This window comes from Taudactylus pleione, unplaced genomic scaffold (assembly GCF_031769625.1).
Source record: "Taudactylus pleione unplaced genomic scaffold, aTauple2 ptg000347l, whole genome shotgun sequence".
Lineage (NCBI taxonomy): Eukaryota > Metazoa > Chordata > Amphibia > Anura > Myobatrachidae > Taudactylus > Taudactylus pleione.
In genome coordinates, this window is record NW_028284748.1 from 2,403,360 (window position 1) to 2,419,315 (window position 15,956).

Genomic DNA, 15,956 nt, shown 5'->3' on the forward strand with positions numbered 1-15,956 from the left:
AATGTACTTACGAGCCGGCATCTGGATATTGATCTGTCGGGCTTTTCTCGTCGGGATTTGAACCAGCGGCTTGTAAGCTGTCTGTATTTCATACCCAACCCATTTATAAGGCGCCACAATGGTTTCTGTAACACCCAATGGGGAATATACACCTGACAATGTTACATGAGACTTATTCATACAAGTTAACATAAATGTGTAATTGTGCAATTAGCATAATTATAAAGGGATTACAAAGGGAAGAGGGTCCTCCTGCTCACACGATAGATGCGCTTGGGAAATGGGTAAAAGCACAAAAAAAAACTAATGTACGATTTAAACGCATTTTAATGTTGCACTTTTTATAAATGTTGACATATTAGATGAGCATTAGGGTTAGGCTGCAGTTAGGGTAAAATAGTACTGTCGACATGCTCACTGTCAACATGCATAAACCTGAATGTCAACATGGTAGACCACACCCTTTTTATGAGTATTCCGTACACTTTTGATGGATTGCGCTTTAACCAATACACTACCAGTAGCTTGTATTAATGATTAATGAGAAGTAGGATGTGCTGTGTTCTAAACCAATAATAAGATAAAATGTAGACAAGCAATAACGGGAATGAGCCCCTTAATCCGCGTATTAGATTTACTAAAACGTCTAAAACGAAGAGGTGGAGCTGATGCCCATAAGAACCAATCAGATTATATAATTTGGCTTGTCTAGAAAATTATAGCCAGCAGTGGTGTAACTACAGTATAAATTTTGCTCCCCCCTGCCAAAAAGGTTTCTTGTCCCCGGTGCGGGGAGGGACGATGTGCAGCCGGAAAGGGGGTGTGGCCTCACAGGCAGGGGCGTGGCCACGCGGCCCAAACCCCCGTGGTCCAGTGTTTCTTACCAAGGAAGGTGGGTGCAGGAGGTGCGGACTGAGTTGTGTTCAGTGTGACGGCTCCCTCACAGTGTCAGGAGCAGAGTGCTGTGCTTAATACTACAGTGCAGCACTCAGCTCCCATCACTGAGGCGGAGTCTGCACTTTGGTGTCATCCCTCAGCGGGTGACACCCTGGTGCGGCCCGCCCCTCACCCCCCTTGTGACGTCACTGTTAACATATAATATATATAGCCATCAGCCAGCACTGCAGCCCACTGACTGAGCCCAGCATCACCCGTCTGTACATGCAGACTGCCTGCGGTTCTCGCCTCAGGATCTTGCTGAATAGATCAGCGTGGACACGACGGTCTTCACCAGCGCTGGACCAACCCAATTACAGCAGGTAAGCAACCTCCTGACCAAAATATTTCTGTGCAGCTGCGTAAAGGGAGCAGGGCATGTGTTGCTGGCAGGATGGCTCTGTGCCCTACACACCTGCATAATCGGTGTAATGGTTGGGCTGGCCCTGGTCTTCACACAACCAAGAGCAGCCAATGCCCAGCCCTGTATCACCGCTGATGAGTCACCGGCTCCCATGCGCCCGCGGCCCTCCTGACAGGGACTCAGACGGCAGCACAGGCAGAGCAGTGAGTGCATCTCTTCCCTCACATCTTTGACGCCTGCGCCGCCCTCATTGGGGGCTGCAGGGACTGTAGTTACGCCACTGATAGCTAGAATCTGAATGGTTGCTATGGGCAACTGCTCCAATATTCTTTTTTAGAAATTTTAGTAAATCTGCCCTTCAGTCACAGTTTACTGTGTTTTGCTGGTAAATAAAATTATACATTATAGTTGCACCCTATCATCCCCTTTCGGTCTCATTCCTGTAGTTTGGGAGGAAGCTACAAATGCTGTTAAATAACCACTGGAAAATTAATGGATAAAAACATGACAATTAATGGCTGCTGTGGTGACGTGTATTTAAGTTTTTCAGGGATGGGGAGATTCAATTGTTTTTTGTGCACCCGTTTGCAACAGGCGCCCGACAGAGCAATTCAATTGTTGTTCTGATTGAGCACGAATGCTGCTGGCGCTCAGATTTCTGTGTAATCTCACTTCAATACAAGGAGTACCATCAGCATGTTTTACTGGTTCACACAGACTATAGAAGTACTTCCATTAGGAAGTTAGCTCAGGGACATCACCACATCAAAGCCCAACTATCCATCTGAACAGTCTACACAATGGTTAGGATATCCTAGAATTCTATGTAGACCTAGGACTGACCCTAAGAGCAATATATAGGCACTGTGTTGTCTGCCACATGGAGAAGATAGAACACTACCACAGGTTACATAATAATCCATACCCACTTTTCCAGGTTTGTTTGTAAATCTGGAAATGCAATATAGAAGAAAGAAACTGTAAAATCTTTAAATGCATTCCGACACCCCTTCATTATATTTTGCCTTTCAAATACAGCTATATCAAGTCTCCTCAAAAGTAGCGTGTCTGAGGGGGCAGTTTCATAATTTTTCTTATTGCATTGATAAAGATGAAATTAAAAGGGAACCTGGAGGGGAGCAGGAAAGAGGAACCCTGGTAGGGGGTCAGGGGTGCCATGTATGGGGGGGTTAGAAGCTCTCAGGAGGGTTCAGGAAAGCTGACCTGTTTGGGGGAGGGATAGGGTGCGGCGGAAAGGGGGTGGTAGGTGCTGTGAGGTATGGGGAGCTGTTAGAAGCTGTCAGGAGGGATCAGTAAAGGTGATGTGTGAGGCATGGAGGGGGGAGTGTTAGGAGCTGGTTATTGAAGCTTTGTTGTCCCAAAGATAATTCCCCAAGCTTGTAGAATTGCAGGGATAATTCCGTTGCTATAGTAAGAAAGGCAGACTTACTGCCTCTACACTGCAAATTGCAGCTGATACCTACAGGCTGTTAATCTCAGCGTCCTCGGCACCCGCTGAGTGGCTCACCTGCAGGTGGCTAAAATCCTATCGGAGCGCTTGTTAGAAATGTAGCGGGATAAACTTCTTTAAATGGACTGTGGATGGCGCGGCTGTGTTCCCGGAGACCCCTGTACTTAGTTTGCGGACCTGCAGTCAGAGAGGCAGGGAAATACTGCAGGTTTGTGGTAATCCGGCTCTGTGTGGCCACCCTGCGCCCCCGTTAAGCCAGTCCACTCGAGCAGGCTCTACATCACGCAGGTGTACCCCCCCTCCTAACCGGTCCCTGTTGCTAGGGACCAGTGTTCACATTCCAAGCTGAGAGCCCTGGACTATACCATCTGTGTGGCGGCGAAGGGGGTTTCAAATCCCACAGGTCACCGGGAGACTGGTGCCTGGATCATTTCCCTATCACCTGGCCGTTCAATGGGACCTTTACCAGATGGCACAGGTTGGTGTCCCACAAGTGACCACAGCCTTCCCCCACCTCCTCTCGAGCACTGTGGTGCAGTCCCAGATTCAAGTGTGCTCCGCAGTCAGGAGTGATAACATAGAAACTGAGTGGCAGCTCTGGGGACAAGGAGCCTCCATCCCTCTGTCTGTGCCCCACACAAATGGGTATGTGTATGTCCCAGGACCCTCAGCAGCAGTAGTAGGAGCAGGATAAATCAGCATCAGGGGAGGGAGCATCTATGCGAGCTAAAAGGCAGCCATCTTGCTGCACCCAAGTGAAGCCACAGTGAGTACACCTGCTGGAGGCTCCTACTGAGGCTACGCAACAAGTTGAAAAGTCCTATCTCTACAATGGTGCATTCTTGAGGTAATAGTTTAAAAACTGTAAATTTCTCAATTACCTGAACCCCAAAAAGGCCCTACTCTGGAACAATATCTACCTAATAAAAACAAACCCAAAGTCTAAATTCGCCCCCTACCCTGAGTTATGCCTTCCCAAAAATCCCCCATAGAGGACAGCAGAAAAGTGGTCCTAATTGACAATGTCAGAAAAAACTGACAGTTGGAACTTTAGATTGCTCCCAAATCTAAATTTTTTGTCTTTGCTTTGAAATTTGGCATGCAGCACCGAGAGATAGTTCTACCCGCCAGTGCCAGCTCGTTACCTCCAATAGCTTTTAAGGTGTAGCCCCTTAAACACCCTGCCCCCCCCCCCTCCTCCGGAATTCTCTATGGAAGAGTTGCAGTTTTTTTTTTTTTTTCTCACAGCCTCAATATAAGGGCACGGCTGTGCATATATATATATTCCATAGACAAAAAAAAAACCTTACGGTTTCACATGGCCCATTAAGGCTTCTTACACATAATCTGAAATTTCACAAAACCTGCACGGATGCAGGAAGACAGGGCGGCGCGAATGGGGAAAGACATATTGGTGCGGATGAGAAAATAAAAACTAGCACAGTTAGGAGACCACACAGCTGTAGAGATTGGGGAAGTTATAGCAGCATAAAGGCGAAGATAGTGTACATGCATTGACAGAGTAATATAGTTTTAGAAATTAAGAAGCTAAATGTGTATTCTCAATTAGATGATTGTATGCAGTAAGAAGGATGTTGGAACAAAGTGAGATTATTTTGGTGAACGAATGGGAAGATTGTGGGCAGAGAGTGGGATGCGTGTGCCACATAACTGTTCAGACCTCAGTTGCATAGACTACATGTGTGTATTCCAATGAGCATTCTGTGAATTAGCAGCTCCACCATTTTGTGAGTGACAGCCATCTCACTCTGTGAGAGTGCTGAATCTGCAGTTAACGACAGGGTTTGATGGCATACCATATCCGTATTGCGCAAGGAACACGTCCATCAAGGTGTCAGCGTTAATGATCATAATTTCATTGCTTTTTTTAGTTTGAGTTGCACAAATTCAGTAGGTTTTGTGAAATTTCAGATCATGTGGAAGAAGCCTTAATGGGACATGTTAAACTGTATGTTTCATTGCTTTATTATAATTTATTATAGTACCAGCATGCGGGGAAGGCTTGCTGGGAACTGTAGTTCCACAACAAAAGCCAATATTTTAACTTAAATTGCACACTTTACATAATCAATCCGGCACCCACCATTCCAGAGGTGCTGGGGATAGCCCTGGGCTATCAGCGAGGGGTGCCCTGGAAGGGGGGACCCCTTTATTGGGGGACCTCAGTTCCCCAGGGGTCCCCCGCCTGGGCTGACTAGCGGTCAGGAGTGATGCTTCGGCTGGGGGGCCCGGTGAAAGGGCTCCCCTGGCTGTGGCATCACCACCCCGCTAGAAAGGGTCCGGTGCTGGTTCTGGTAAATACAGGGGAACCCTACACATTTTTCCCCCATGTATTTCCCGAACCAGGACCGGCTCAGAGCCCAGTGCTGGTTGCGCTGAATATACGGGGGACCCCTACATCATTTGTCCCCTGTATTTTGGCAACCAAAACTGGTTCTGAAAAGCCTGGTGTTGGTTGTTTATTGTGGCCACGCTTTTTTTTTTATTTTTTTTAAATTAAACACAGAAGCACAGATGGGTCTCACTGATCCAGTCTTTGCTTCTGTGTTTATTTAAACACAGATGCAGGTATCATGGATCTTCCAGATCCAAGCCTGCATCTGTGTGCTGCTACCTCCACCGGGTCCTAACGCCTGCACCATCGCCGCCGCTAACGCCTGCTACCAGTTCCTAGCCGCAGCTAATACCTGCTAACCCCTCCCCCCCTCCGGACGCAGCAAACGCCGGCTTCCTTTCCCCCGGTCCCGGCCCCCACTACCACCCACAAACGACGGCCATCTTTGTGCACCCAAGTGAAGCCATAGTGAGTACACCTGCTGAAGGCTCCTACTGAGACTGTGCAACAAGTTGAAAAGTCCTATCTCTACAATGGCGCATTCTTGAGGTAATAGTTTAAAAACTGTAAAGGAATTGAAACTTCCTATCTCTATAATGGCAGATTCATGAGGTAATAGTGTAAAAACTAACTAACTTTCTCAATTACCTGAACCCCAAAAGGCCCTATTCTGGAATAATAGCTACCTAATAAAACAAACCCCAAGTCTAAATTCGCCCCCTACCCTGAGTTATACCTTCCCAAAAATCCCCCACAGAGACCAGCAGAAAAGTGGTCCTAACAGAGTGTAAGAAAAAAGTGACAGTTGGGAGCTTTAGATTCCTCCCAAATCCTAATTTTTTATTCTTTTTGCCCTGAAATTTGGCATGCAGCACCGAGCGACAGTTCTACCCGCCAGTACCAAATTTCAGCCCTCAATAGCTACACCTCAAAAGCCAATAGCTTTTGAGGTGTAGCGCCTAACACCCTGCCCCCTCCCCCCCCATCGGAATTCTCTACGGAGATTTCCGTTTTTATCGATTCAGCCTTAATATAAGGACATGACTGTGCCCTTATTATATACACACTAGCGACCCGACTGGCTTCACACAGAAGCAATTTTGAATTTCGGGCGATAATCTTTTTTAACCGAGGTCTTATAATATTGCCTTGTAGACGTTGTTTTTCCTCCTGACGTCAACATGAAAAGATTTTGTTTGACTTGACACACAAAAGGGCCATGTAAAGTTGTCCATAAGCAAAACGGGCTCCACTTAGGTCAACTCCAGCCACGTTAAGTGTCTGTCCCTGTGCCTTATTTATTGTCATGCCAAAGTAGACTCTTACCAGGAATTGGACTCATTTGAAATTAACAAATCGTTTTTCACATAAATGAAATAGGAACGGTGGACCCTATGGACTTCGAAGAAAGAGATAAGAAAGGTAAGTGTTCTTACCATAATTTTCTTCTTCAGGGTTCATAGGCTCCACAGGGAGACCTTGGGGATGTCCCAAAGCTTCGGGTGGGGACGCTCCTGCGCTGAGAGGAGAATCCGGCGCCCAAAGGAAGCATCCTGAGAGGCAAAGGTATTCTAATGCATAGAACCTTAGAATGGTCTGGATGGAAGACCACGTGGTTGCCTAGCAAGGCTGAATAGCCGATGCACCATGGCGAGCCGCCCACGAGGGGCCCACAGACTGAGTAGAGTAAGCATCAACAGAAGCCGGAACAGGAAGGCCTTCTTGTGTGTACGCCACTGATAGACATATGAAGCCATCTAGCCAATGTTTTTTTATTGGCTGGTCATCTCTTGTGAAATCTATAGAGCACAAATATGGAGTCAGATTTCCCTAAGGAACTGATATGGTCCACGTAAATCCTGAGAGCAAGAACCAAAGCCAAAGAGGCCTCACCTGCCGAGAGGACAGGTGACTGAAAGCTGGTACCACAGGTCCCCGAATAAAAAGGAATTCAGAAACCACCCTAAGAAAAAACACAGGGCGAGAGCAACTCATAGCCCTGTCTTGGTGAAATATCCTGAAGAGGGAGCCACAGGAAAGCGCCCCCATTCTGATACTCTCCTTGCAGACATAATCGCCATAAGAAAGAGAGTCTAAGTAATAAATCACGTAAGGTTTACCGAAACCAGTGGTTCAAATGGGAGCCCCTGGAGGGCCCGAAGAACTGCCTCCAAATCCCAAGGAACACTTAGTGGGGACAAAAGGAGGTAGAATCCAGAGAAAACCCTTAAGGAAGGACTGGACAGCCCGGAGTGGAGCAATTCTATGCTGGAACCATACTGACAATGCAGAGACCTGCACTTCCAGGGAAGCCAGGTGGAAGGCTGGTAATGCGTAATATATATATTTACGCTCCAATATATTTGGGATATAAATTCCCTTATATTATAGTAATAGCTTATAAATATTCGCTGATTATGGAATACTACAGGAATATGGTTCATACCACTGCTATTAAGCTATTATAATTAGGGGTGAGCGGGTTCGGATTTCTGAAATCCGAACCCCCCCGAGCCCCCCCGATCCGAGTCCGATCCGAGTCAGGCTCGACTTTTCCCGCCTGACTCGGATCTGAAATCGAGGCAAAACGTCATCATCCCGCCTTCCGAGTCTCGCGGGTTTTGGATCCTATATAAGGTACTCGCGTCGGCGCCATTTTCTCACTCGGCTGTGGACAGTGAAGAGGGAGGGTGGGAGTTAGGGCTGTGTAGTGTAGTGTAGTGCTGCTGTTGTCCACTACTTCAAAGTCCATAGGGGCTGGCTGTGTTGTGCTGTGCTGCTGTTGTTAATAGGGGCTGTGTCCACTACTTCAAAGTCCATAGGGGCTGGCTGGACTGTGTTGTGCAGTCAGTTCTCCATAGGGGCTGTGTCCACTCCAAAGTCCTGTGCAGTGTCCCAGTCCTAAAGGAGTGCTGTAGTGTTGTCCAGGGGGTGCTCTGTCCATCAGGGGTGCTCCCCCCAAGTGCTAAAAAAAATAATATATTTTCTGTGTTTGTGAATTGTGTGCGCAGTAGCCGCACGTGCATCAACAAAGTAGTGCCAAGCGTGCGCCTGTGTCATAAGTAAAGGGCCGGCTGGCTTGACCGTTAAGGGTGCTGTAACCCCCGAAAGTACACTCCAGTCCAAACCAAAAAAAAAATTATTTTCTGTGTTTGTGAATTGTGTGCGCAGTAGCCGCACGTGCATCAACAAAGTAGTGCCAAGCGTGCGCCTGTGTCATAAGTAAAGGGCCGGCTGGCTTGACCGTTAAAGGGTGCTGTAACCCCCGAAAGTACACTCCAGTCCAAACCTAAAAAAAAAATATTTTCTGTGTTTGTGAATTGTGTGCGCAGTAGCCGCACGTGCATCAACAAAGTAGTGCCAAGCGTGCGCCTGTGTCATAAGTAAAGGGCCGGCTGGCTTGACCGTTAAGGGTGCTGTAACCCCCGAAAGTACACTCCAGTCCAAACCAAAAAAAAAATTATTTTCTGTGTTTGTGAATTGTGTGCACTGTGGCTGCACGTGCATCAACAAAGGAGCAGCGCCAAGCGTGCGCCTGTGTCCCATAAGTAAAGAGCCGGCTGGCTCATTTCTTAAAGGGTGGTGTAACCCACAAAGTGCACTACTCTCCAGCAAAAATAAAATAATATTTTCTGTGTTTGTGTGCGCTTTAGCCGCACGTATATATATCAATATAACATAAATGGAGGACCAAACTTTCTCAGATAAAAATAAAATAGGGAAAGATCAAGAACCTCTTCCTCCTAGTGCTGTTGCTGCTGCTGGGAGTTGTTCATCATCCCAGAGAGGAAGTAGGAACATCACTACTTTTACTAAACAATTGACCCTCCAACAGTCCCTAGCGATGAGGATGAAGTACGACAGCAGTCATCCTGAAGCAAAACGTATAACTGAGGCCTTGACTGCTATGTTGGTGTTAGACGTGCGTCCGGTATCCGACATTAGTGCAGTGGGATTTAGACAATTGATGGAGGTAGTGTGTCCTCGGTTCCAAATCCCGTCTAGATTCCACCTGCATCCTCAAAGCAGCAGCGACAAGCGTGCGTCTGTCTGTTAAAGGGTGGTGACACCCTCAAAGTGTGCTACAGAAACAATTAAAATATTGTTCTTTTTTTTTCTGTCTATGTGAATTGTGTGGGCTGTAGCCGCACCTGCATCCTTAAAGCAGCAGCGACAAGCGTGCGTCTGTCTGTTAAAGGGTGATGACACCTCAAAGTGTTCTACACAAACAATAAAAATATTCTTTTTTTTTTCTGTCTTTGTGAATTGTGTGGGCTGTAGCCGCACTTGAATCCTCAAAGCAGCAGCGACAAGCGTGCGTCTGTCTGTTAAAGGATTACATCGGTGACAGCATCCAAGTAGGCATGTCAGACAGTCCGTACCTGTACTGGCAGGAAAAAGATGCAATTTGGAGGTCCCTGTACAAACTGGCTCTATTTTACCTGAGTTGCCCCCCCTCCAGTGTGTACTCCGAAAGAGTGTTTAGTGCAGCCGGGAACCTTGTCAGCGAAAGGCGTAGGAGGTTGCTTCCACAAAATGTGGAGAAGATGATGTTCATAAAATGAATTATCAACTCTTCCAGGGAGACCAGCCTCCAGAACGTACAGAGGGACCTGTGGTTCCAGCAGGGACGAATTAATACTCTGTGAGGATGAGGATGTACACACTGAAGAGGGTGAGGAATCGGTGGATGAGGATGAGGATGACATCTTGCCTCCATAGAGCCAGTTTGTGCAGGGACAGATTAATTGCCAGCTTGTTTTGTGGGGGCCCAAACGAACCAATCATTTCAGCCACAGTTGTGTGGCAGACCCTGGCGCTGAAATGATTGATTTGTTAAAGTGTGCATGTCCTGTTTATACAACATAAGGGTGGGTGGGAGGGCCCAAGGACAATTCCATCTTGCACCTCTTTTTTTTCTTTGCATTATGTACAGTTTGGGGCCTAGTTTTTCTAACTGCCATCCTGTCTGCCACTGCAGTGTCACTCCTAGATGGGTCACGTGTTTGTGCCGCCCACTCGTGTCGCTTAGCATAGTCATCCAGCTACCTCGGTGCAACCTTTTGGACATGAAAACACTATTGTGAGGTGTGAGGTGTTCAGAATAGACTGGAAATGAGTGGAAATTAAGGTTATTGAGGTTAATAATAGCATAGGAGCAGAGAAACCAACAAATTCTGTGATTTTAGCTGTTTTTATGCTTTTTTTAAAAAAAAATACAGATCCAAAACACAAAACCCAGAACCCAAAACACGGAAGGGTGGTTTTGGCAAAACCAATCCAGATCCAAAACACGAAGAAAGATCCAGATCCAAAACACAAAACACGAAAAGTGGCCGGTGCACACCCCTAATTATAATACAGCCAAACAATAAGTGTGTTTGTGTTTATTGTTGTTAAATAGCAAATGTACAGACACAATTTCAATTATTGTATATTTGCATCATCATCAGGTGTTAATTTGACCAAGAGAATAAGGGATCACATTTAAGGTAGTGATCCCTAGTAATTGTCCTTCTATTTTTGATTGAAAAAAGCATTCTTTATTAACATAAAGATAGCAAAAAACATACATAAATCACACATACAAGTGTACTGTGTCGCAGCACAGCTTAAACCCAATACACTATCAAACATAATCAAACATACTATATAATGCATTGCAAAACATATAGCACAAGACATCCTATACTATACATGATACACTGCATTATTCATTCAGAACTTAAACAATCAATCAACAAGGTCTATGGGTGTGGAGGGTAGAGGGGAGGGGAGGGGGAATCACAGAACTGAAGTTTTTATTGAAAGACAGACACATATATGGGAAGGGTGAATAAATAGAAAGACATATCAATAAAACATCAGTCTCTGTGGAAAGGGGGGAAGGGGGCCACTGTCCCAGTCCTTGTTGGACAGTCACACATGGGGAGAGGGGCAGAAGAAGGGGGGTTTAGTCCTCTTCTTCCTCAGGGCTGTCCATGATGGAATAGTCTCTTAGCAGGCTGTGGATCAGCCTGCGACAGTCCTGGATGGACATCCTCTCCCTCCTGACAATGAGGCGGTTCCTGGCAAGCCACAAAGCGTCCTTAACACAGTTCATAAGGCGCCAGGCCTCCTGGATTGCCCCATAAGTGTGGGTGCCAGGAAACAGTCCATAAAGTACAGAGTGGTACGAAAGGTTGCTCCTTGGCACACAGTCTTTGAGTTCATTTTCCAGGGCATCTAACAACAACTGTGCATAAGTACAGTCCCAAAACAAGTGCATAGATGTTTCCTCATGAGAGATGCACCAGGGGCAATGTCTGTACCTGCACAGGTTACGGGAGTGCATGAATGTCCTTAGGGGCAGACCCCCTTGGATTGCCATCCATGACATGTCCTTGTGTCTATTTGTGAGCCTTTTGGAGGCCACATTTTCCCATACCTGCTTGGCAGTTGATGAAGGGAGCCCTGGAATAGGCTCCATAACGTCTTTGGCTCTGATGAGCTTGTGAATAGTCTTTCCACAAGTCAGGTTTAACTCCCTCCAGTTGGTGCTCCCTCACAAACTTGGACACCTGGTACAACCAGGGAGTGTTCCAGTTGTAAGGGATGGAGCTGTCCCACTTAGCCCAGCCTAGGGCCCTCCAAAGGGGTAGGAGGAAAAAGCGAGACATGGAGTTTCCTGCAGAGTCATTATCAGTCTCACACAAAGTCCTGCGGATACAGTTGCACACAAAGAAGGCTCGCAGCATGGTGGGGATATCTGGTATTCCCTTTCCACCTTTGAGGGGCTCCTTGTACATAACTATCCGCTTAACTCTGTCCATCTTGGAGCCCCAGATGAAGTGAAACACTGCCCTTGTGATGGCCCTGCAGACCGTGACCAGAGGTGGCCAGGCCTGCGCTGTGTACTGCAGAACGGGAAGGATCTCGTTGCGCAGTACAAGTGCTTTTCCTTCGATGGTAAGGTCTCTGAGGCTCCACAGTCCAATTTTTTGCCTTACAGTGGCAAGTCTTTCGTCCCAGCACTTCAGGGCCGCACCCTCACCACCAAGCCAGACTCCCAGAATTTTGATGAAGTCCGGCTTGACAGCAAAGGGGAATGGAGCGGAGGATGACAGGTGCCACTGCCCGAACAGCATAGCCTCTGACTTCCCGCAGTTGACCTTTGCCCCTGAAGCTCGGCCGAAGCTCTCGCAGGTCTGGACGAGTGCTGTCACCGAACTCTGGTCAGCGCAGAAGACAGTGACGTCGTCCATGTACAGCGAACACTTGGCCTCTCTACGGTCTGGACCCGGTGCGATGACCCCTCTGATCTCTGGTTTCCATCTGATGCATACAGCCAGGAGCTCTATAACACAAACAAAAAGAAGAGGTGAAAGAGGGCAGCCTTGTCTGACCCCAGATAGAATAGGAAAGGGGTCAGTCTTCCAGCCGTTCACCAACACCGAGCTGTGAATATCAAGGTACATCAGGTTAACATACGTGCAAAACATTTCACCAAGCCCAAACCTCTGCAGGACCCTACCCATCAACTCATGTGAGACACGGTCAAAGGCCTTCTCCTGGTCAAGGCTGACCAGAGCCGCATGCACGTTCCGGTCCTTGATGTAATGGACCGTGTCTCTAAGGAGGGCAAGGTCTGGTCCGGGTGAATGATCTGCCCGATGACAGCCTTCAGCCTGTTGGCAAGTACCTTGGCCAGGATCTTGTAGTCCACGTTCAGGAGAGAGATGGGCCTCCAATTTTTCAGCTCGCATCTCTCCCCCTTACGCTTATACAAGATCGTGATCAGTCCCTCCCTCAGAGAAGGAGGCATTTTGCCCTCCACCACCATCTCCTTGTACAGCTCGAGCAGGTCCGGGCCAATGAGGTCCCACAGCGCTACATAGAGCTCTGCTGGGAGACCATCACTGCCCGGGGTCCTGCCCTGCCTAAAGGATTTAGTGGCAGAGTGCAACTCCTCCAACACCAAGGGAGCATCCATGGCTACTTTACCTGCAGGATCAATAGTGTTAGTGATACCTGACAGGAACTCATCAGCCACAGCACTGTCCGTCGTCTTTGGGGAGTAGAGGTCGCCATAGTAGTCTGTGATGACCTTCATGACGCCCTCCTTCCCCTGCTTGGGAATACCGGTCTCATCTCGCAGCTCAGTCAGGGGCGTGTGGTCAGAGTGGAGTTTCCAGAAAAAGAAAGAGTTACATTTCTCACCCTTCTCCAGGTTCTCCACCTTGGAACGGAAGACGATGCGTCTGGATTCCTCCTCGAAGTGCCCTTTCAGGCTCTTTTTGGTCTCCTCCAGATCATCTCTCACGTCCCAGCCGCACCGTTGGAGGTCCTGCAGGGACTGCAGTTGTCTCTGCAGTCCCTTGAAGTTCCTCTTTCGGTCGCACGCCTGTTGTCTACCTTTGACCTGAAAGAAACTGCGAATGTTAACCTTAACATATTCCCACCAGTCACTCATACAATCAAAATAGCATTTATCATTCTTCCATGTGATGTAGGCATCATTAAGCTCCTCCAACACCTCCTCCCTTTCCAACAGAGCACAGTTCAACTTCCAGGAGCCTGGGCCAGGAGGGAAACCATTGCCCAGGACTCCTTGGAAGAGAATGGCCCTGTGGTCAGAGAAGAAGCAGGGGACCATAACATGCCTATTCTGCTTCACTGCTCTAGAGGTAAACACAAAGTCAATGCGGGAATGCACCGAGCCATCGGGGCGGCTCCACGTGTAATTCACGGAGCCAGCCCCCATGGAGCCCACAGCATCCCGCAGAGAAGCTTCAGTTACCATTTCTATGAGCAGTTTAGATGTCAAGTCAAGCTTAGCAGTGTTACAGGTCGTGCGTCCATCCTCCTCCATGGGGCAGTTGAAATCTCCGGCCATCACTACTGCCCTAGTGGTTGCGAGCTGCAGCCGCAGGGTCTGGAAAAGCTCCAAACGCTCATTCTTACCAGGGGGTGCATACACACAGATTAGCGTAATAGGCTCACCTGCCCAGGAGCCGTCTACGATAAGCAATCTGCCGCAGACAAGCTCCTGAACAGAATCTAGGGTGAAGAGGCTCCCCCTAATAAGAATGGCGACCCCTGCAGACTTACACTCACTCCCACCGGACCAATAGGATGGACCATGAGACCACTGCCGGCCCAGATGTCTATAGGACCTGGAAAAAGGAATAGAGCATTCCTGCAACATGTAAACATCACATTTCTGAGTATCTAAAAATGCAAACACAGACTGTCTTCTAAACTTATCCTTAATACTCCTCACATTAATGGTAAAAATGGAAGACGACACCATTAGTTGGGAGAAAAAAGGTTAGAACACAGAAAATACATTTAGCTACCACTCTTGTCGGGCGGTGCTTCCTCTTGAACGGCTGCTGGGTCGCCCTGTTGGGGCGGCTGCATACAGCTCTGGATCAGCTGTTCAATCAAGTTGTCAGCATTCAGGTCAGGTACTACCTCCTCCACGAGGCTTTCCACCATCGCCTCCATCTCGTCCTCCAGTGGAAGAGGGTTCTCGACCTGCTCTACCGCCAACTTCTTGGAAGGATCGGGGTCAGCAGCTGGGCTGTCAAACTCCTTTCGCTTCCTACTCGACTGTTGAGTGCCTGCAGAGGATACAAGAGGGGGAAACTCTTCCTCGGAGAGGAGAGAGACAGGGGGGGTGGAAGAGGCAGTGGGATGGAGAAGAGAGCGGGAGGGAGAGGGGGGAGGGGTTGTGCCAGCAGTGGGGATCGGAGTTGCTGTCACAGTGGGAGGAGGGAGTGGGGTAGGAAGGGTAGGACGGGTGCGAGGGAGTGGGGTGGGGGTGGAAGGTTTCTTACCCTCCTGGCGCCTCTGCTGGCCTTGTCCAGTCACTGCTGCCACATAGGATTTCGCCCTATTGGGGCAGTCTCTGTACACATGGTTCACCTCCCCACAGAGGTTGCATGTCTTCTGAGGGTTTCAGCAGTCGAGAACCCCTGCTCAAGGATCATCTTCTTGCCGAAGGTCTCTATCGTCATGTCCGGCATCTTTCCCTCCACCTCCTTCAGCTTAATCACCACGGTCTGCCTCATCCAGGGCTCCAAGGCTGGGGTACCCTTGGGCTGGGTCTGGCTGGGCTTCCCGGGGGCAGATGCTGGAGGGGCGGTGGAGGTGGATGGGACCTGGTCGGGCAGAGCTTCGGCCAGCTTCGGTCCCTTCTTTCCCGTCTTCTTCCTGGCAGAGGTGGCTGGAGCTGGCACCGGGGTTGGGGCAGCTGAGGCCATCTCTCCTGCTTCTTGCCCGGGGTCGAAGTGGGACTGGAGAAGGGTCTGCGCTGGTCGGAGGTCGAAAGTCGCTTTCGCAGAGGGCAGAGCAAACAAGTCTAGCCCAAAGCCGGTCGAAGTTCTTCCTCGTCGCAGTGTCTGGTCGCCGCTGGTCCGAGGTCGGAAGTCGCCTTCGCAGAGGGCAGAGCCAACAAGTCTAGCCCAATGCTGGTCGAAGTCCTTCCTCGTCGCAGGGTCTGGTCGTCGCTGGTCGGAGGTCGGCTTCACAGAGGGCAGAGCAAACAAGTCTAACCTTCTGCTACTTGTAGTCCTTCCTCGTCGCAGTCGATAGTCTGGGGGACGCTGGTCGGAGATCGGCAGTCGATTCTCCAGAGGGCAGAGCAGGCAAGTCTCACCCTCGGCAGGTCGAAATCCTTCTTCCTTCCAGCAGTCCTCGTTCAGCTTCCTCGGCCGGTGCAGGTCCAGAAAAAATGCAGCAGCAGGTCCTCTGGAGCCCGAGTGTAGCCAAAGTCCAGTCAGTCAGCACTGATAAGAACAGATACTACACTTGATCCTAGCCAAAAGGCAGAGAAGAAATAGCCG

The 15,956-nt window shown here is 48.7% G+C and overlaps 2 protein-coding genes and 1 pseudogene across 2 annotated transcripts in view; all 3 read right to left on the reverse strand.

Annotated features, from left to right (window-relative positions):
- MYDGF (myeloid derived growth factor) overlaps window positions 1-15,956 on the reverse strand; it is an 84,479-nt gene that overhangs the window by 45,471 nt on the left and 23,052 nt on the right. The gene's annotated exons all lie outside the window — the stretch shown is intronic.
- LOC148508754 (uncharacterized) lies at window positions 10,712-15,206 on the reverse strand. Its single transcript, XM_088444071.1, is given in 3 exon segments — window positions 10,712-11,633; window positions 11,635-12,463; window positions 13,138-15,206. Coding segments are annotated over 3 exon segments (2,664 nt in total). The 5' UTR covers window positions 14,420-15,206; the 3' UTR covers window positions 10,712-11,080.
- LOC148508755 (U2 spliceosomal RNA) lies at window positions 15,852-15,951 on the reverse strand (annotated as a pseudogene).